Source organism: Myxocyprinus asiaticus, chromosome 11 (assembly GCF_019703515.2).
Source record: "Myxocyprinus asiaticus isolate MX2 ecotype Aquarium Trade chromosome 11, UBuf_Myxa_2, whole genome shotgun sequence".
Taxonomy (NCBI): Eukaryota; Metazoa; Chordata; class Actinopteri; order Cypriniformes; family Catostomidae; genus Myxocyprinus; species Myxocyprinus asiaticus.
The window spans coordinates 39,808,903-39,832,184 of NC_059354.1; the positions used below are offsets into that span (position 1 = coordinate 39,808,903).

Here is a 23,282-nt window from a genome sequence, read left to right on the forward strand (position 1 = left end):
ATAGAAAGTCATTTTGGGAGACAGTTCAAATGGAGATGATAGAATTGAGGCAGTCTCCTCTCTGACCTGGGGGCAAACATTCCATTCTTACTTTCTCATTTGTTCCTCATGGCATGATGGTATTCCGTCTTCTCTATTTCATATGTCCCCACTGCAACAGTTCCAGTGAACACAGCAAGAAATAACTGCCATCTTTATCATTTCATGCCACTGTGAGTTTTGAGCATCTCACAGACTTGTTGATTGGGCATTGACATTTGTCTTATTAACGTTTATTCAGTTAATAACAGTTTTCCGGCCATATTTCAAAACTGAAGCCAGGAATCATGTGCTGTCAAGTCTTCCCTGCAATCCTTGGCTTCTGTAGTTGTGTAAATATCCATTCGCCATATGTATGTCTGTCTACATTGATGCTCTTGGTCGCTAGTATTGATTTCAACTTCTAAAGTTCAAGATAGACCACGTTTTCAGTCTGGGGCTTTCTTCCACACATTATATGGCAAAATATTACAGAAGGCTACCTTAAGGTGACAACTCTGTGAGCACACAGATCAATGCTGGCTAGATCGACAATAAAAACGATATTACAGTAGACTGTTGCAGATCTGTTTTTATGAAGTTATTGATTTTGTGATTTTGTTTTATTGCGGTAAAACCAGGTTCCTGATATATATATATATATATATATATATATATATATATATATATATATATATATATATATATATATATACAGGTAGAAACAGAGTTGATGAGAATTACTGATAGCATTTATCAGCATGGAGTGCTTCTATTCATTAAGTTGCCTTTAGTCATTGTTTTACTTCACCGCTCAGGAGGACTTTTACCAGTGTCCAGTCTAGTGGGGAATTATTCCAGTCTTATTTAAAGTATGTATCAAAAAATGAGTAGTGAATGGCTCAAAAGAAGTGCAATGAAACATAAAAATGCCTTGTTTGAGTAATATGTTACATGTGCATATACTGTAGACCAGATGACTTATGAAAATGTTTTGAACTGAATATCACACAATGTGTTGGATGAGCCTAATGAGAAGGTTGGTCTTGATCTTCAAATATCTGTTCTGTAATCAACATAAAATATATGCATCCCAGGAGCCCAATTGTAGGATATACCACAGATGACCTTAGTGGGCCCTCTTGTCACAGGGCCTGGGACAATATTACCAGTTGCTGGGCTACAGCACTGCATACAACATATCTGCCTTTTCCTCTTTAATTATGTGTGGGCTGATAAAATAAACTATATTGCATGTAACAATAACAGCAACAATAACCAAAGTCATAAATGACAACAGACAGCAGGTAGCTTCAAATCCAAAAATAAACACAAGATAAACAGTCAAAATTGCTGTAATTGCACAAAAGAAAGATTCTTCTCTGCTGCTTTGTGTGGATCAACCCATGTTGCGTTTGTGTTTTCATGTCTGAATGTCCACACAGAATGGCATTGAGCTTATACTTAAAAACAGGTACCTCTTGTACTGAATCAATGCTTTTTCGAAGTCAGTACTTCCTACCAATGAGGTGAGTGTAACATCTACCATATGATGGGAAGAGTATCGCTTTAGAGCTTTCCAAAATGTTGGGGTGGCATAATGGTGCCCAGAGTGAGAAGAGACAAGCAGTTAAGAGCTTTGACTGTTGTGGTCATCTGTGACCAATGCCTCTGGAGGAGTAGCTCACTCGAGTGGATCAGCTCCAGGTCATTGGAGGTGTTAAATCCAGTTCAAAGAGAAGAGGAGAGACCGGGATGCTGGTGTGAGAGCCAGGGTGAGAACACAGTATGACTGAGAGGGCGTCTCTCTCTCTCTCTCTCTGTCTCTTTGTCTCTTGCTTCCATTGGCAGCTGTCGCTACACAACAGTGTTCCTCTGGCGGTAGGGAGGCGGTGGCAACACGGTGCCCGTTTTTAGCGCATACTCTGACAGGTACTCCTGGTTCTCAGCCACCGCCGGTCGGATCCGACCGTTCTGTCGATAGAAGAAGCGTGTGCTGCAGTCCTGCAGATATTCAGGGTTGTGGAGAGTGGCCTTGGGGGGAAGGCTGTGCTGCCAGTACTCAGGATTGTCAAATGTCTTTTTGGGCTTCTTGTCGGCCATGATGGTACCAGAGTGAGCCGGATAGAGGGTGTGGGTCGGGTGGAGGGTGTGTCCTGGATAGGCAGAGTGGAGGGTATGACCTGAGAGGGTGGAGATGCTTTGTTGGCCTTGGTATGGAGGCTGTGCTGTGATGTGGGCACTGGGTGCTGCTGGTTTCATGGTTTGGGCAAGGTTCTGGCTGTTGGAAGTTCCAGTATTGGCTGCTACTGCTGCTGCTGCTGCCGCTGCCGTGTGAGCCACGGGGACTCCATTCTTCCTCAGAAGATCATGACTCTTCTCCCCAGAGTTATGGAAGGTGTTGAGGTAAAGTGGATCATTAACATACTCATCCTCCACTTTGGGCTGGCCATTGGAGGCACTGTGGTAACCTCGTTCTAGAGTGTGGACCTCACCATTTCTGCGATGGGTGACGAAGGGATTCTCCTCAACAGGGTTGAGATAATCTGCAAGGGAGAAAACAAAAGGAGAAATGAGGAGTGGATTGTTGTAAGACTCAATGGGATGTTTGTGCTCTGGGCTTTACCTTCGATTAGTACATGAGTGACAAAGGGGACGTTCACATCAAGAACTATGATGTTTTTACATTGTTTTTCTATGTAAACATGCACTAGACATACTATGTCTTTGACCATTGCGACAAGTCTCGCTGTTTTTGTGTTTTGTGCAGGAGCGCCACGTTTCTTAGATGCTTCGTCAGGTTAAAAGGAATGTAAACTTTTAAAATAGCGTCTTGAGACCCCTGCGTTCTATTATTTGTTGCACTGTGCGAAAGCACTGCTTTTAACCCTGGGTTATGAAAATCTGCTCCAGAGCAATGTTATCACTGCTTTTACAGTGAAACAATGCAGTGCTATAATGTCACAAGGAGTTGTTTAGCAAGACAAATTATCATAATCTGCCTCAATGCTCCCCACATTAATTATACATGCACTTTTCATTCAGAAACTTTCATGCACTATATGTGATTTAAGCTTCTGAGGAAATCAGCAAGACAGTAAAAATTACTGAACTATAATGGTGAACATGTTTTTGTTTTTGTAAAATTTTACAGAAGACAACCAGAGTGGATTGGTGTAGTAACATTTACAAAGATAGACAAGCAGGTAAAACTGTGTGCTGTTCTTGTCCAATCAATGTCACTTAATATGCAACTCCAAGAATGTTAATCAAGGGTTTGCAAATGTACAGTGTAAAATCTCTAACTCTGCCTACCCAGGATGAAGTATTAACCTAGGGTAAATTATGAACAGTGTGAAATAGAACAAGTTAACCCAGGATTACATTAATCTAGGGATAAAATTTACTCTTGGTAAGCAATTGTGAAGTATGAAAAGCCTAATCGATCTCTATATGTGTTTTCTGAAATCAATCTCCTCTAACACTCCTACTCACTCCAGTTTATTCTTCAATACCTGAGGGCTTTTTGTCCTGCAGGGAGCTCATGTATCCATCTTGGTCAGTCTCTGCTCTGGCTCCACGTTCAGACAGTATCACAGTTGGATCTGCACTGTACCGCTGGCTACTACTGTCCTCTCCGGTGCTCACCCTGGGAGAAGCCTTCTTCCTAAGAGTACCATTACAGCGGCTGTCTTCAAATGCCTCTGAGGGCCCTGAGGCCCCGTGCTGGGCCAAAGATGGCTTCTGAGTGGAACAAGCCGGGCTGACTGCAGACACAGCTACGACCCGTGGGATAGTAGCCATCATCTCCTCCATACCAAAACTACCATCCTGGTAGGCAAACTGATTCTGCAGAAACACAATTTTGGCCTTAAAGTTACAGTTCACCCAATAATAAAAATTCTGTCATCATTTACTCACCCTCCTTTACTCACCTCATTGGAAAAAGTGAATGGTGATTGAGTCTGTCAGTCTCTAACATTCTGCCTAACGTTGTTTTTTGTGTTCCACGGAAGAAAGATCATATAGAAAGTCATATATCTTTGGAATTACAAGAGGGTGAGCAAACGATGACAGAATTTTCATTTTTTTTTTTTTTTTTGGTGAATTATCTCTTTAAGTTTCTCAAGTGCAATCTATTTCTGTATGTTTTATTAAACACTTCAAAAGAGGCAAATATTGTATGCTAGTGAGGCTCCAAATATTAATACAGTTAATGAGATTTAATGAAAACTTGGCAACAGTGAATGAACAGACAAGCGTGTAGCTCTCTTAATGCAATTATAAATCTCATTGCAATTAAACTTTGTTTTTCTCATTGCTAATCCTCAGTCTCTCCCTGTTTATTTCTTTTTGCTTCTCTTTCTCAGTCTTTCAATGAGTTTCCTTCCATAAAAGCACCATTGTGGTTACAGTAACAATATCAAATACAATAGTACTGATACAGTAATGATTACCACATTTATGTACCATGGGTTCACTATGGTACATGCCCACAAAACCATGGAATTACCAAGGTACATGTCCAAAAAGCATGGTATTACTATGGTGCTATGTCCAAAAAACATGGTAATACCATAGTACTTTTTGGTCGTATTTTGTTTGCGCTATGATCTTTCTGCAATATGCACTGGCAGTGCCCTGAATTTAATGTATATTTTCTTATTTTGCTATAACCCTGACATTTCCTTTTCTTTTCACTAACCACAAAACACCCATCTCATCTCATCTCATCTCATCTCTCTCAATTTCCATCATTTCCTCCCCAACACCCACCCACGATGCTCTTTGAGCAGTCTGAAGCTCCTTGCTGTGAATGAAGGGTGCTGCTGGGGAGAATATTAGTCTGTAGAAGAGGAAATATAAAACTGAAGACTGTTGCACTACATGTTAAAATATACTTGATGATTAAATGTATATCACGGTCACAGTATACATCACATTTTTTGCTGGAAATGTAATAAAATAAATAAATAAATAAATAAATAAATAATGAAATTCAATTATTTTTTTTTGGTTTGTTTATAATAATAATAATAATAATAGATTATACGAAACTATTTATGCCCTCATTTCTTTTTTTTTATTTCAGCTTATAATAAGACTTTATTTATTTACTTTATTTTTATTTATTAACCACTGACACCACTTTATGCCCCTGAAAAAAACATCAAAATGACTTCTTCATAGTAGAGGTGTGTTCAAGTAATTGTTTTGTGTGAATTGAATTTGTATTATATTTTTGAATAACTTAATAGATCTGGATTAAAAAAAAAAAAAAAAAAAAAAAGAAGACATTTACCAATATACATCGAACCACACAGCCCTTGCATAATTTGAGGCATTTACCAATCCATCATATTATTTATGAGTCTAATAGAGTAGTTTATGCCAAACCTGATAAATGAGCTGGAGAAAAAGTTTCATGTATACCATTAGGCATTTACATGTCAGTGACTAAGGACGAGCTGCAACACACATGCACACACAAATGTGCTTTTTCCATTAAACCCAAACTTAGATGAATAGAGACGATTTTGAGTTAATATTACGATCCGCAATTTGGGTTATTTGGCAGAGTTTTGTTTTCCCAAAGCTCAGTTTATATGGCAAACTGCAGGCGAAAGATTTCTGTAATGTTCTAAAAAGGCTCTGAAGGATTGATGTCCCTACTTGATATTCATACCATTTACTCGCTTTTCTCTCCCAGTTAGACAAAAACAAAATGCAAGTTAGAATGCAAAATGGCACACATGGTTAGCAAACATGGTCAAGGCGAAAAGAGGATGCATTTAAATCACACCCACACACCCACCCTCCTACACACTCTCACACCTCTACTAAAGCCATTCTGAGTCCCTGGCAAAGACTGATTCAGCCCTGAGATTGTGCCCCTCTATGTTACACTAAAGAGCTGTGAATTGCTGCCAGCTGCACCCTGATTGGTTGTCCTTTCATTCTGCCATCAGGCACAGAAACTATGTAAAATGTCAAACAATTCTTGCTTTTAGAAGTGTGCAGTATGACAAAAATGTTATTTCACAGTATGAGTAATTTTATATTCTCTAAGCTACAGTTAAAGGGATAATTCAACCAAAAATGAAAATTCTACAATCATTAAACCACCCTCATGTTGTTCCAAACCCATATGACTTACTTTCTTCTGTGGGACACAAAAGGAAATGTTAAGGGGTATGTTAGTCTCAACTTACTTTTATTGCATCTTTTTCCAATATAATGAAAGTGAAAGGTGACTGAAGCTGTCATTCTGCCTAAAATGTCAGTCATATAAGTTTGGAACAACATGAAGGTAAGTAAATGATGAATGAATAGTCATTTTTGGGTGAACTACCCCTTTAAAAGCCGTGAGTGCATGCTGAGCTGTATCCTGATTGGTTGTCCTTTCTTGGTCCCTCCATGCACACAAACAGTTAATATCACACTCATTGCTGATGAACGCAGAGCAAATACCCACTCTGGAGTTCCTGTCAATGGGCAAATATCAACTTCACTTGAGTGAGGACCTAGCTATTTACACTTTCATGCTTCTGTAATGAAAAGTCAGCCACAGTGCCCAATATAACCACACATATCTGGGGGTGACTTTTTCTTGCTCCACAAAAGAGCCTTCATACGCATCACACAAGTACAAGACTGCTGGTATTTGAAATGCTTCAAAAAATTTATACATTCTGAAATAAGAATGATTCTTACAAGTAAACAAGAATTAGTGTCTGCAAATAAGATTGTCAAAGTGTGTGAATTATCAGAACCTCAATGCCCTTAAAGGAATAGTTCACCCCTTCATTTACTCACCCTCATGACTATGACTTTCTTTTTTCCGTGGTACACAAAAGGAAGAATTGCACAAAATGTTAGGGACTGACAGCCTTAGTCATCATTCACTTTCACTGAATCTTGTTTCCATTCAATTAAAAATGTTGTGTTGTATGAGTTTAAACCAACATGAGGGAGAGTAAATGGTGACAGAATTTAAATTTTTGTGTGAACTATCCCTTTAATTAACAGGTGGGCATTATTTCATCTGTGAATGAGACTTTAGAAATTGATTTCATATTTTAAGGGCGGACAGGTTCATTTTAGGAGAGAAGGCTGAGCATCTGTCAGTGGAGGGCTGTGGGCTGCAGTTTTCAAACTGCTAGTGTGGGTGGCACTTAATTGGCCGAGGCCTGGGGGAGCATCTATCCACCCCAAGGTCAAAGTCAGTCAGATGACAGACTCATTTGAAATCTCAATTCAGCCCACAAGCAATAAATAGAGTTTATTCATAGAACGAGAACTGAAAGTGCATTAAAATGTAAAGGACTCCTAAAATATGGAAATATGTGCAAAATGCTCAAAATGGGAATGTTGAGTGTATGCACATGTATGTGTCAGTGCATCAATGTCTGTGCAACCTCTTGTCCTTTGGCTGATTTAGATCATAGACATATTTCAAAAGTTGACAAGACTCATTTGCCAAATTCTGTGATTTTGTTCTGAAGAGTAACACAAAAGATGATTGATTCTCTCCAAACTTTTTACCAAGTGAAACAAATCTCGTTTGAAAGACTCCATTATGACAAATATTCGGTTTAAGGGATTGATACACTCAAGAGTACAATGATGACTAACCAAAGATTTTTATGTTTTTTTAGAATTAAGAGAATAGTACAATTTTGTAATTATTTACACCCAATGTTGTTCTAACTTTGAAGTATTATCTTTCTTCCATGAATCACAGAAAAAAAAACTATGGCAGGATGTCAAAGCATCTGTTTTCTTTACAAGGAAAGAGGATGATGAGATTTTTTTATATTGTTAGTCCATTCAGTACAACTGAGAGGTGGCCTGAACTCTGAAGGTCCAAAAAGCATAACCACTACTGGTTGGGGCTGGTCAAAAGTATAGATTTATAGTAAAAAAAGGTCTTAAATATTGATCTGTTTCTCACCCACACCTATCATATCGCTTCTGAAGATATGGATTAAACCACTGGAGTCACATGGATTACTTTTATGCTGCCTTTATGTGCTTTTGGACCTTCAGAGTTCTGGTCACCATTCACTTGTATTGAATGGACCGACACAGCTAAAATATTCTTTAAAAATCTTCATTTGTGTTCTGCAGAAAAAAGAAAGTCTTCTTCTTCTGGATATTCTAACATCTACTTTCATGTTTTCGGAAGAAAAAAACACAGGGTTGGCCATGGTGGTGAGTAAATGATGACAAAATTTTAACTTTTGACTGTAAAGAATTTTAGAATCAGAATCAGAATCAGCTTTATTGCCAAGTATGCTTACACATACAAGGAATTTGTCTTGGTGACAGGAGCTTCCAGTGCACAACAATACAAAACAGCAACAAGACATAGATAATAATAAAAAAATAAAAAAAATAAAAAAATAAAAAAATAAAAACATTAAAATGGAATTGAATAAAAAAATAAAAATTGAAAAGAAAATAAAGTATACATAGAATACACAATAAGACAATATATATATATATATATATATATATATATATATATATATATATATATATATATATATATATATATATACATACACATACACACACACACACACACACACACACACACATACATACGTACACACATACTGTTATATACAATGTAAGGGAATGTAATGGCGGAAGAGGTTGGATGTGTTGGATAAATATAAAAAGACTGCATATAACTGCACAAAATACACACAGATTTAGCCATCAAACATTGATAGAGCATGGCACATCAAATTATTAAACCAAAGGTCTGTAAGGTGTAAGATTTAGAAGACTCACTCTGTTGGGGTCCATGCGTGATATGGTTGTGTATGCCAGAGGAGGAATACTGAAAGCCTGTGGCACCAGATACTCCTCAGCACCCATCAGATCTTCTAGCTCCTCCTCATCAAGCAGATTCTGAAAGAACTTACTGTCATTGGGGCTGGGCAGCTTCATGCGATCATCCCCCTGGCAAAGACAGGTATTATGCATTATTCAGTCCAATAAGACTTTCATGGCCCTTTATCACAATCATGGTAATTTAAGCCTAGTTCTCCAGCTCTTACCTGGATGACTAAGTAACGTTGTGGGTCTCTTGCCATTCGGCAGAACTCTGCTGCAAGCTCTTTAAACCTGGGCCTGCTGTCTGCATCTATCATCCAGCCTGAAAGGGAACACACATTACATGGCTTCAGATATGAGCAGCGGGCAGCGTAGAACACAATATTTCAGCCTAAACAATGCAGTGAGCTTTCTGCTATTCTGTAGTAATTTAACAATTTAAAGAATGTTATTGGTATACAAGTTAAAGAGGCGTGGATGCAACATCATTCAAACACCCCAGATTTAAGCTACGGATGCTACTGTAGAAATGAACTATTCACAGTCAGCCATACATAATCCATGAGTAAAGATGTCTAATAGCAGGGTGGTTACTGAGATTAGGGTAGTAGTATTCAGCTGGTCATGTGATCCTAACATGGCAGCCCCTATGAGGGAACCCTCTCCATGTAGAATAAACCAGATTTGATAAGGTTACTGATGACTGGAGTCTTCATCTCATGTGAGTTGTCATGATTTTATACATATGTTTAAAAATTACTATTAATTTCATTAGCAATAAAACTTTTTAATTAGGAAAAAAATTACTGAGTGCAACTTTAAGCAGAAAGACAGTGTGTCAATTACTACAGACACTCAGTTTTGTAGAAACGGGCTCAGAGCATTCTGCTGGAGCTCTGAAATCTTATTTGCGTTCACATTTAAATGATAATAATAAAAAAGGTGTGTCAATGCATTGCATTAGGTTTGATGTCATTGTGGTGCCAAAAGACGTTCTCACATGTGTTTTAACCGAATACGATACATAATTTTTAATATGCAGAATAGACAATGAGATTTAAGAGCAGCAGTAGAGGGGAAGATTTGCAGTGAATAACGGCCTGAATTTCAGTTTGTTCCTGACAAAAAGCTGTCAAATGGCTTCAGAAGACTTGGAATATATTGTACAGGTCATATAAGCTACAGTACTTTTATAGTACTTTTGTAGCACCTTTATTATATATATATATATATATATATATATATATATATATATATATATATATATATATACATTTTTTTTTTTGGTAAAAATTTGTATCAAAAATTCTCCTTTTAAGTTCCATGGAAAAAAAAAAAAACTTTATTAAATAATTGCACATGGGTTTGGAATGACATGGGAGTAAGCAATGACATAATTTTAATTTTTGGGTTAACTTCTTCTTAAATGATTGACTTCAGAGGATGAACTGATGCCAACTCCAACAGTAAGACATGGGAAACTTCATATGCCACTGCCTGAACCTTGGACTTAGGATGGACCTCACCGAACCTCAACGAAATGACCTGCCGGTTGAACAGCAATGCACTTCATTGATCTCTGCCTGCATCGCCTTGGTCTAATGATGGACTACACTCTTAAAATGGAATCATAGACTATCAATTAATTGCCAACAAAAGCCTTCATCAGCCAACTAACAAAGGACAATGCATCTATGTGAACTTCTGCAGTTAATCCAGGCTGAACTTCAAAGACATTATCATTAATCTTACAGTTCATACAAAATCTTTTTTAAACAATGGCCCTTAACACTTAGTTTACTAATTTTAAACCATGACTTGCACTGCACATAAATAACTAATATTGGCATTATATTCATGCTGTTTAGCTAGAGGGGAACTGGCCCCCACAGTGAGCCTGGTCTCTCTCGAGGTTATTTTTCTCCATTAACCAACATCTTATAGAGTTTTGTGTTCCTTAACACAGTCACCTTCGGCTTGCTCACTGGGGTTATAAATACAATTATTATTTAATTATTTATTTTTATACACAATTTACAATCATATTTAATTAAACTACACAATGATGACTTTTTAGATATTACAGTTTCATTTTCTGTTAATGCTGCTTTGAAACTATGTATGTTGTGAAAAGCGCTATACAAATAAAAATGACTTGACTTAAACATGGGGGAATCAAGAAAAAGAATACCACACTACTGCCACCATTGCTCAAACTGAGAAACACTAAAATATCATTTTACATACTGTATGTGGGTATTTATCACTTTGTGGGGACCAAATGTCCCCATAAGGATAGTAAAACCTGAAATTTTTGACGTTGTGAGGACATTTTGTCGGTCCCCATGAGGAAAACAGCTTATAAATCACACTAAACTATGTTTTTTGAAAATGTAAAAATGCAAAAAAGGTTTCTGTGAGGGTTAGGTTTAGGGGATAAAATCTATAGTTTGTACAGTATAAAAACCATTATGTCTATAAAACATGGAAACCAGTGTGAGTATATGGCTTTAATAGAGTTTTAATGCCAATAAGTGACTGTCTCTGAGGACTGTGTCTGTGTGTGTGTGTGTGTGTGTAAGTGTGCCTTACAGGGGACCTATTGGGCTCTGTAACATGGTGAGAGGTGAGAGAGCTGGCTGCCTGCTGTCACTCAGATAGAAGAGCTGCAGTACCCTAGAGGAGCGACACAGCCCCCGCCTCACTGTCTGCTATACAACTACAGTGCTGATGACCTTTGACCCCACATCTACACATGCCATTGGTGAAAATCACATCAAGGCAGAGAAAAAAGCTACAAACATATTTTATTTTCAGCCACTCTGTCACATTAAAAACATTAAATGAGGTTTATGCATTTTCAATTGTTTGGTTTTGAAACTGATAGTTTCACTAATTGATGCTGATTGGTCATATGTCTACAGATTTCAACAGAACTGAAATGCATGTCATTTAGAAACTTCTACCAATCCCCCACCCCTAGGATGTTTATTTTATTTTAGTATGCTCATGCTGTCAACTACCAACAATGTTGTACTGTCATCGCTGTTTAACACATTTTACAATGTTGAAATCCATTACACATAATTCTGCATATTTTTTCCCTCAAAATCAGTGCATCAAATGTAAAAAAATTACATTACTACCCCCCAGATTCCATCTGAGCCTGTTTATATTGTTGTGGCTGTAAAGGACATTAAAAATATATTGCAACTGTGAAGGGTGAAAATCTGAGCAAAGCACTCCTACATTTGACCATGACCATGTAGACGTCAATGGTGCAGATAGGAGGCTGAGGAAGCCTCTCTCCTTTCTCCAGAAGGTCAGGAATCTCTCGCGTAGGGATACCATCATATGGCTTTCCTCCAAATGTCATCAGCTCCCAGATAGTCACTCCTGAAAGAAAGAACCATCATTCAAAAAAGCTTGTAAGAGTGTGCTGAGATGGTAATGATTTGTCCAATTCATACAAAGTCTAGCCACAGGAAAATATTTTAAAATGGATTTTGAAGGTGAAGTGTTTAATTTGTTTTATTAAAATACTTTATACTGTAGTAGTTTAATATCCAAAAACAACCATAAGTAAGCCATACATTGCTTTATTCCCCCCAAAAGTATGAACATTGTGCCACTATCTAACAATATTCTGTTTGTTTCAGCATCCATCTGTTTTCTGATCAATGGCAGACAGGGGAAATGTTCTGCTTGGTGATGCTTGTGGCGCAGAAATAACATACATAAAGGAATAGTTCACCCAAAAATAAAAATTCTCTCATCATTTACACTCATGCCATCTCAGATGTGAATGACTTTCTTTCTTCTGCAGAACACAAATTAAGAATTCAGAATTCTATTAATTTTAGAAGAATATCTCAGCTCTGTAGGCCCATATAATACAAGTGAATGGTAGCCAGAACTTTCAATCTTCAAAAATCACATAAAATCAGCATAAAAGTTATCAATAAGTCTTCAGAGGAAATATGATAGGTATGGGTGAGAAACAGATCAACATTTTAGTCCTTTTTTGTTACTATAAACCTCCACCTTTTAACAGCCCGGACCAGTAGGTGGCGATGCACGAAGAATGCAAAACGCCCAAAAAAAAAAAAAAAAAAAAACAAGAATGTGAATGTGGAAATGTATAGTGAAAAGGACTTAAATATTGATCTGTTTCTCACCCACACCTATCATACCACTTTAGAAAATATTGAATTTAACCACTGGAGTTTTATGGATTACTTTTATGCTACCTTTATGTGATTTTTGAAGCGTAAAAGTTCTGGCCATCATTCACTTGCATTGTATGTACCTACAGAGCTGAGATCTTCTTCTAAAAAGAAAGAAAGTTAAGCACATCTGGGATGGCATGAGGGTGAGTAAATGATGAGAAAATTTTTGGGTGAACATTTAAGTAAGATCAATACATTTTTACAATAGAATAATCCTATGCATGCAAACTTAATTGCGATTAAAATTAGGGCTCATCTCACCGTAACTCCATACGTCACTCTGGTGGGTAAACTTTCTGTAGTGAATACATTCCAAGGCCATCCACTTTATAGGCATCTGACAGAAAAAAAAAAAAAAAAGAAAAGAAAAGGGGAGCACAACTGAATGGTTTGTGTTTAATAAATGAAATGGGTGGTTATACCACACTTAAAAAAGTAATGAAGTAAAAAAAAACAAAAAAACAGCATTTATCAAGTGAGCAGTGAGCAGAGGATTATTGCTTATTTATGAAACTTGACAAAGTTTCTTCAAAGCTTACATAGTTGAGACCAAACCTTACCACAGTATCATGCATAATTTATTAAGGTATCGGGCAAGTTAATATTTCAGAAATAGAATAAACAGTGATATTTAATACTTTTCATCTTCCACTTTGGAGGAAAGAAATAAAGTCTTTACATAAAATACACAAACGTGCTTGATGAGATATAATGTTCCAAAGTTTAATACTTAAGGTTAGGTGTTTAGATATGAGGAATTATAATAGTGATGCTTCCCTTTTGCAATGCCAGTGTGGAAGCGGGAGCGTGGCGAAGCGCTGGTTTGTGAATGGAGAGCGAGGCCGGGAGAAATGAGTGGTAAGGACTCAAACCTGTGTATAATTTCCCTAACAACTGTACTGTGTTTCAGTGAGTGGCGTTGAGGAGATAAAAGGGGAGACGAGAAGCCCAGAGGGGAGATAGAGCCGAGATTGATCCTGTGTGCGCGTGCGTGCGTGCGTGCACCATAACTTTTCGTTATTTGGACTGAGAACACAGTCTCCCGCTTCCTCATTCCCTGAAGAGTTAAAGAACATGTTACAGCCAGTAATTATCTTGTCATACAAGCAAGGTTGTGTTTTAAACCTAGGGACAATCAAGGGACAAATGTTTAGTGAAATGAATCTCCTGACAAACACAAGTGAATTTACTAATTGATGCTATCCAAAGGATGAAAGCATGCTCTTTGTCTTGTTGGTGTACAACACTGACCTTTCCTACATCTGCATTGTATTCCTTCTCATCTGCATCCAGGAGGCGAGCCAGACCAAAATCAGTGATCTTTATGTGGTTGGGTGACTTCACCAGGACGTTCCGAGCAGCCAGATCTCTGTGCACGAGTCTCCTCTCTTCTAAGTACATCATACCCTACAAAAAACACAAAACACTCACATTAAGATATGTCTGATCATGAGTGTCTTAAAAGTGCTCAAGAAGCTTAAAGGGATTGTTCACCCAAAATGAAAATTAATTTCCATAGAACAACAGTTCATAGTGACCACAGCTTTCAAGCTCCAAAAAGGTCAGTTTCTCACACAAAGCTATCATATGGCTTCAGATCACTCGAAATGTAGCACATGCATCATTTTGATTACTTTTATAGCTTTTAAAAAGTGTTTTTGGTCCTTTTTGGAGCTTGAGATCTCTGGTGACTATGAACTGTCGTTCTTAGGAAAAGAGCTGCATATAGATTCTTCCACATAAAACAATAACAGCAGGGTTTGTAACAACATGAAGGTAGTAAAAGTGAGTAAATAATGGCTTTAAAACTTTAAAATATATGAAAAGGAACCTGGTAAGAAAGAAGACGTTAGCAGGAAAACTTCTTTTTTGCTTTGGCATCACTTTCAAAGACACCGTGGAGGGATTAGACTGCAAAAAGAGTCATACTATTATTAATGGAGATTGTTCACATTGATAAGCGTATCGCAAAACAATAAAAACTCCAGACATAAATTCTCTGGAGGAGCGAACAATGTATGTAATCGATTTAAGTCCAAACTGCGGCATGGAGACCTTTCACAGGTTCGGTCCCCATTCCTGAGAAAATAGCCTCTCTACTCTTCCCTCCAACAGGGCTTTCAAGTGCCATTGAGCTGGTGGCTCGATGAAATTTAAATCTTAATGTGATTGGTGGAGAGGCAAGGACAGCTTGTGGTAAAATGGTTTTACAGAGAATGAGAGAAAGAAAGCTTACAGAAGTGGGGAATTACAATTTGGAAAGTCCAGTGTTGCCTCTACATCTGTCGTCACAGGATGAGTCTGGTTTCAAGTGCTTATAATATGAAATAACTATGAGAATATATTCATAGGAGGAAAAGTTGGTGCTTATTACATCACCTGTGAAGCATCACTTTTTCTGTTGCTATGGTGATGACGTAGGGTATTATGTCAAACCTGAGTGAGAACTAAGTTATAACTGGGAAATGTCCTACAAAACAGTGACACAAGGAAGTATAATGAAGCCATGTCAACAGTCTACACTCACAACTTGTGCATGACTTCATTGCATGTTTCCTATTGCACTGAAAGAGAACTCCTCCAATTTAAGTTGAGCTGTAAATTGGTTTCAGCAGCCTGGATATGGAAAGAGAAATGTTTATTTCAACCACATTCAAATGGGTTTGGGTTAAGCTGGGAAAGAGGCAGATGCTTTAAGCAAGGTTGGTTGTACAGCTGTCAAATTTTGTAAAATCGTTTATAAAAACTAAAACTAAAATTCATTTGAGGTCATTTTTATTTGTATTATAGTGAGTTTTGGCATTATGAAAATGTATTTTTTAAATGATACTGTAGAGTTCCAACAACTAAAAAGATTCAACAACTAAGACATAAACTGAACAAGTTTCACAGACATGTGACTAACAGAAATGGAATAATGTATCCCTGAACAAGGGGGGGGGGGGGGGCGGTCAAAATCAAAAGTATCTGGTGTAGCCACCAGAAGTACTGCAGTGCATCTCCTCCTCATGGACTGCACCAGATTTGCCAGTTCTTGCTGTGAGATGTTACCCCACTCTTCCACCGAGGCACTTGCAATTTCCCGGACATTTCTGGGGGGAATGGCCCTAGCCCTCACCCTCCGATCCAACAGGTCCCAGACGTGCTCAATGGGATTAAGATCCGGGCCCTTCGCTGGCCATGGCAGAACACTGACATTACTGTCTTGCAGGAAATCATGCACAGAACAAGCAGTATGGCTGGTGGTATTGTCATGCTGGAGGGTCATGTCAGGATGAGCCTGCAGGAAGTGTACCACATGAAGGAGGAGGATGTCTTCCCTGTAACACACAACAATGAGATTGCCTGCAATGACAACAAGCTCAGTCCGATGATGCTGTGACACACCGCCCCAGACCATGATGGACCCTCGACCCTCGATCCCGCTCCAGAGTACAGGCCTCGGTGTAACGCTCATTCCTTCAACGATAAACACGAGTCGAACCATCACCCCTGCTGAGACAAAACCGCAACTCGTCAGTGAAGAGTACTTTTCGCCAGTCCTGCCTGGTCCAGTGAAGGTGGGTTTGTGCCCATAGGTGACATTGTTGCTGGTGATGTCTGGTAAGGACCTGCCTTACAACAGGCCTACAAGCCCTCAGGCCAGCCTCTCTCAGCCTATTGCAGACAGTCTGAGCACTGATGGAGGGATTGTGTGTTCCTGGCGTAACTAGGGCAGTTGTTGTTGCCATCCTGCACCTGTCCCGCAGGTGTGATATTCGGATGTACCAATCCTGTGCAGGTGTTGTTACACGTGGTCTGCCACTGCGAGGACGATCCGCCATCCTTCCCGTCTCCCTGTAGCGCTGTCTTAGGCGTCTCACAGTACGGATATTGCAATTTATTGCCCTGGCCACATCTTCAGTCCTCATGCCTCCATGCAGCATGCCTAAGGCACGTTCACACAGATGAGCAGGGACCCTGGGCATCTTTCTTTTGGTGTTTTTCAGAGTCAGTAGAAAGGTCACTTTAGTGTCCTAAGTTTTTATAACTGTGACCTTAATTGCCTATCATCTGTAAGCTGTTAGTGTCTTAATGACCGTTCCACGGGTGCATGTTCATTAATTGTTTATGTTTCATTGAACAAGCATTGAAAACATTGTTTAAACCCTTTACAATAAAGATCTGTAAAGTTATTTGGATTTTTACAAAATTATCTTTAAAATACAGTGTCCTGAAAAAGGGATGTTTCTTTTTTTGCTGAGTTTATTTATTTATATAAATCAGGCCTTATGATTGTGATATTGCTTTTATAAAACAGTTACAGTTCTATGAACACAAAGGTAATATTGAATAATTTACATTTTAGACACAATATGGCCAGTTGTTTTGTCCACTTTTGCTCTGCTAAAGAAAATAATTCCAAACAAAGCCAAAGCAGGATCAAATTGCGTGTTGCTGAGCAATGCACATACTAACAGGAACATTGTGGAAACAGACAAGTGGAGTAATACAAACAGTGAAGCGTCAGAGTGCTGTTATCCTAAATATCAGCACTCTAGGAACACCTCTCATCCAATCATATTAGAGGACATGAACTATCAGTTGTATAATATTATTTGTATTTTAATTTGATTAATTGTGCAGCCCTGATCTACCATCTTCAATACACAATATCTTATTGATGTTTATATATGCTTGAAACTGTTGTTGTTTTAAAGCCTTTCTCTTGTACAATCTTTCCATTCAGAACTCAAACAATAACAAACAACCTACATTCAAACCCCAGCCTACCTGATGTGTCTCCCACAGTAATAAGCAGTGATTAACTGAAATGTGCTTGCAGTTAGTAAGGCCACAGATGGGGGTGCTGTGAATGTGATGGGCGGGAAATGATAAACGATACAATAAGCCTTTAGTGTCCTTCTGGGTAGAGGTCAGTGCCCTGTTATGAGAGGCCTCAGTCCATCGCTGTGCATAAAGGGTCAAGAGAGACATGCTAATCAGTCTTTTCACTGACTGAAAGGACTGGAATGACTCTCCAAGGCTGCTGCTTTAAAATACACAAATGTCTGCAGAACTGTGAAGGAGGTGGGAAAATCTCCATATGCCATGTGTGTATGCAATCTCTCCCCAGCAAGCAAGTGTAATCCAAGCTAATGGTGTGGGGATTGTGCTCTCTGTGCCTGCTGATGGAAAAAAATAAAATAAAAAATAAACGTTCTCCTTACCCCATCCATACCTAGCCCATTTTTCTACATTTAGACATATAAGATCTTAAAATATAAACATGCAATTTTAGCCACTAAGAAAGTTTACATACATATTTTCCTCTAATTTATTCATGTTGTCTGCACAACAGTTCACAGACATGAGGTTTTTCCATGCCAGTCGGTTAATTTAGTATGGTCAATTTCAGATTTACCCACCCCTAAACTGTTCATAACAACAATACAATAACTGTAGTTCCCTATCTGTCACTCACTCGACGTTGTGTCGATGTAGTGACACTAGGGGTCACTCTTGGGAGCCCCAAACACCTCTGCTTTTTTAAAAAAAGGACAAGGAGAATTGGGGAGTGGAATTTGCATGCCACTCCCCCGGACATATGGGTAAAAGGAGCTGGTATGCAACCACTCATTCAGATTTTCTCTTCGGAGCCGAGCGGTTCTATTCATTGAAGCTGAATTCATCCGAAGTTCATTCACCTCATCTGCTAGATTCTATTGCGCATTTCAGCGGCTTCTCCCCCTCTGCACCCGTGGAGTGCAGAGAAAGCCCCTGGGCACTTTGGCAGAAACAACTAAAAGAGTATATAAAAAATAACAAAAAGAGTATATTTTCTTTCTAAAAGAGCGCCACACACGGAACGTCTTTTTAAAGATGCCTTTCCGTCTGTGTGTTATTCCTGGTTGCAGACGATATCTCTCTCTCTATTTTCTGACGGCCACAATCGCTGCCCATGCGAAGACATCGTTCGTGGATGGGTCTTGTCCTCACTGCGAGAACATGACCATGGCAACGTTACGGTCACGGCTTGTATTCGTAAGAAAGCAAGCCACCCCAGCGGCTCCCCGCCTCGGTCCTTCTACCTATGGGTATGAGGCTGTGCCGGTTAGCACTGGGGGCTATTTGGGGACCTCAATTGGACCACCTCCACCGGGTATCCCCCCACGGACCTCCCATTCCCCAGCACACTCGCTTGCTCCGGTCGGGCGCTCGGACGAGATCGCTGGCTCGTCTCAGGGTGAGTTCAACATCTCGTTTGGAGCCCGGGAAGAAGACGAGTTATCGAGCGCAGCATCGGAGAGCGGGCTCGTCCAGTCGGACGCAGAGGCTTCGACTGGGCTTCCTCCTTCGGGCGTGGTCGCCCACTCTCAGGCCGATGCGGAAATGACAAACATGATTTCCCGGGCGGCCGAGAGCATCGGGCTAGAGTGGAACCCTCCTCTCTCCCCTGAACCCTCGCGGCTCGACGATTGGTTCCATGTCTGGCCCCTGGACGGGACGTGGAAGACCTAAGCAGTCTACCACCTGCAGTGGTGGACACGATCACTCAGTCTAGGGCCCCCTCTACGAGGCGCCTGTATGCCTTTAAGTGGCGTCTGTTCACTAAGTGGTGTTCTTCCCGGTGGGAAGACCCCCAGAAATGCACAGTCGGATCAGTGTTTCCTTCCTGCAGGAGAGGTTGGAAGGGAGGCTGTCCCTTTCCGCCTTGAAGGTGTACATTGCCGCCATAGCAGCACACCACGACGCAGTCGACGGTAAGTCCTTAGGGAAGCACGACCTGATCATCAGGTTCCTAAGAGGCGCCAGGAGGCTGAATCCCTCCAGACCATGCCTCGTTCCCTCATCGGACCTCTGTAGTTCTTCAGGGTCTACAGAGAGCCCCCTTTGGGCCTTTGCAGTCAGCCGAGCTTAAGCCACTCTCCTTGAAGACTGCCCTCCTAACTGCGCTCACTTCCATCAAGAGGGTAGGAGACCTGCAAGCGTTCTCTGTCAGCAAAACGTGCCTGGATTTCGGTCCAGGGTACTCTCATGTGATCCTGAGACCCTGACCGGGCTATGTGCCCAAGGTTACCACCACCCCTTTAGGGACCAGGTGGGGAACCTGCAAGCGCTGCCCCAGGAGGAGGCAGACCCAGCCCTGTCGTTGCTGTGTCTCGTGCGTGCTTTACGCATCTATTTGGATCGCACGCAGAGCTTTAGAATCTCTGAGCAGCTCTTTGTCTGCTTTGGTGCACAGCGGAAAGGAAGCGCTGTCTCCAAGCAGAGGATCGCCCACTGGCTTATTGACGCCATAACTATGGCATATGTTGCCTAAGACATGCCGCCCCCAGTAGGGCTACCAGCCCATTCTACCAGGGGTGTAGCGGCTCCCTGGGCCCTGGCCAGGGGTGCCTCTCTAACAGACATTTGCAGAGCAGTGGGCTGGGCAACACCCAACACCTGTGCAAGGTTCTACAACCTCCGGGTGGAACCAGTTTCGTCCCAGGTAGTGGCACGCAACACAAGCGGATAAGCCCGGGATAGCTGGCCGGGTGTATCGCTTGCACATAGCGCCTTCCACCTCCCTTGGAGCTGAAGACGTGCACCATTAATTCCCAGTAGTGTTCACAAACTTTGTTCCCTGGTTGACTTCCTCCGAGCCCTGTGGCAGTCGAGTTTTCGGAGAGACTCGCTGCCGGCCCAGTACACGCGCTAACTAGGAGCACTGTTCTGGGGTAGGTGCTCCGCATGTGGCGGTTCCCTGTAAGGCTAACCCCATGTGATATATATCTTCCGCTAGTTCGTTTCCCTGCTGGCAAACTGCGTCTTCCTTGGGCAGAACCCCTCTGCCCCAGTCTCCATGTTTGTAGTAACTCCTCCCCCATTGGGCAGGATCTACCTTGAAGGCTCTCCACATGGTTGGAAAGACCATGTGATGTATTCTTCCACTTAAATATCCCCCCCTCTCTTTGGGTGAGGTGTGGTCTCCGCGGTGTCTTCCCCTTGGGAAGGACACCCCCCGACTAGACCTGGCTGCCCAGTCGAATATTCCCCCTTCTTTTTTAGGGAGTAGAAAAAGAGAAGTGGAAAAGAGGCCATGACTGTGTTAAGCCTGTCTCTATCTTTGGGTAGTCGACTTGTCCCCAAAAAGGGCCGTTGGGATGGATGGATGCTAGTTGGCACTGTCATGCGTGGGGTTAATGTGTACATTTTTCTTTTTTCTGTTTGTTTGGTTTGGGGTTTGATTGTTGCACTAATGTTGGAATGTGGTCTTTATAATTTTACTTTTGACACACAATCTATTTTTTTTTTAATATGTCAAAATGTCAAATGTTAATATGAGTGGATTGTCTCTCTCCACATGGAATGTGAATGGGTTGGGGCACCCCATAAAAAGAAGGAAGGTTACTTCTCTTCTTAAGCAAAATAAATATGGTATAGTGTTTCTTCAAGAAATGCATCTTTCCCCACAGGAAGCTGAAAAATTTGGGAAGATATGGGGTGGACATGTTTTCATTTGTGCTGGCTCAAGTAAAAGCAGAGGAGTCATTACACTGATAAGTAAACATCTACAATTCAAATGTCTCAAACAGATTAAAGATAAATTAGGTAGAGTAATTATTGTTTTAGCAGAAATTCAAGGGCAAAGTCTTATTTTGGCTAATATTTACGCACCTAACGTTGATGATCTGGTCTTTTTTTATAGATATTGAAGGAATGTTGTAAGCCGCTGGCACCCCTCATTATATAATATTGGGAGGAGACTTTAATCTATTGATGGACTAAGTCCTTGGTCATAGAGAAGCAAAAGTGTGTAAGCCCCCTAGAGCAACAGTGGCGCTTCAAAGGATGTGTAAATATCTTGGTCTTACAGATATTTGGAGACTTGTGAACCCATCTGTTAGGGTCTATACAATTTTTTCATCAGTCCATAAGATTTATTCTAGAATAGATTTTTTTATATATATATATATCTAAGTCACTCATTTCATCTGTTGTTGATGGCTCAATTGGAAACATCTTAGTCTCAGATCACGCCCTGGTGAGTTTAGAGGTGTTGCCACATATGAAGAAGAGGAAATCATATATGTATCCCTTTTGCAAAATCCTGAAATCCAACAAATGTTAAAGGCTTAAATCAATGTTTATATAGAGACCAACTGGTCCTCATTATCCTCTGTGGGCGTGGCTTGGGAGGCACTTAAGGTGGTTCTTAGGGGCTGGATCATACAGTATGCCTCATTCACCAAAAAATCCTAAGCACGAGAACTCGTGGAGTTAGAAGGGAATATTAAAAGTGCAGAGGCAGAGCTGAAGCGCTGAATGTCATCTGATGGCCTCAGAGAACTGACCAGATTGAAATACAGATATAATACTATTTTGTCGAAGAAGGTGGAGTTTTGGCTATTCAGGGCAAGACAGTCATACTTTGAGTTGGGGGACAAAGCAGGAAAGCTTTTGGATATATATATAAAGCAGAGAGAGTCTTTTTCTACCATTCCCTCAGTGATATCTGCTGGTGGTGAAATATTTACCTCGGCCATTGATATTAATAATGCTTTTAAAGAATTCTGTCTTGATCTCTATAGTTCCACATCTTCATCTACTGATGAAGATATTAGAAACTTTGTGGAAACATTAGAACTCCCTAAACTGATGAATGAGTGAATGAGTGAACTAATGAATTATCTTGACTCTGAGATAACCTTGGAGGAGCATGGTGATGTAATTAAGGCCTTGCCTACAGGCAAGTCTCCGAGGCCAGACGGCTTTGCTGCTGAATTCTTTAGATCTTATACTACAGAACTGGCTCCACTTTCAATAAAAGTTTATGTGGAATCATTAAATAATGGAAAGCTTCCGCCAACCATGACACAAGCCCGGATCAGTCGGATTCTTTAAAAGGACAAAGATCCAAACGAGTGTAAGAGTTACTGTAAAATTTCCCTGATCCATCTAGACATTAAAATATTAAATATGCTATTAAATAAGAAAAGTTATGACATCTCTTATACATATAGATCAGGTAGGGTTTATTCGGGGCCACAGCTCTTCTGATAACATTAGGCATTTCATCAATATCATGTGGTCAGTGGTGAATGATCAGACGCCGAAAAGGCGTTTGATATGGTAGAATAGGATTATCTTTATAAGATTTTGGAAATATACGGGTTCGGGAATACGTTTATTGGATGGATTAAGTTACTGTATAGACACCCG

General features: G+C 40.1%; 1 protein-coding gene across 1 annotated transcript in view; it reads right to left on the reverse strand.

Moving 5' to 3' along the window:
- Positions 1-743: 743 nt before the first annotated feature.
- Positions 744-23,282, reverse strand: part of LOC127448480 (receptor tyrosine-protein kinase erbB-4-like) — a 555,442-nt gene continuing 532,903 nt past the window's right edge. The window contains exons 22-28 of the mRNA XM_051711045.1: positions 14,346-14,501; positions 13,356-13,431; positions 12,115-12,261; positions 9,090-9,187; positions 8,821-8,991; positions 3,534-3,867; positions 744-2,564 (exon numbers count right to left, since the gene is read on the reverse strand). Of these exons, the coding sequence (XP_051567005.1) occupies positions 1,876-2,564; positions 3,534-3,867; positions 8,821-8,991; positions 9,090-9,187; positions 12,115-12,261; positions 13,356-13,431; positions 14,346-14,501 (1,671 nt within the window). The 3' untranslated portion in view covers positions 744-1,875. The remainder of the gene's footprint in view (positions 2,565-3,533; positions 3,868-8,820; positions 8,992-9,089; positions 9,188-12,114; positions 12,262-13,355; positions 13,432-14,345; positions 14,502-23,282) is intronic.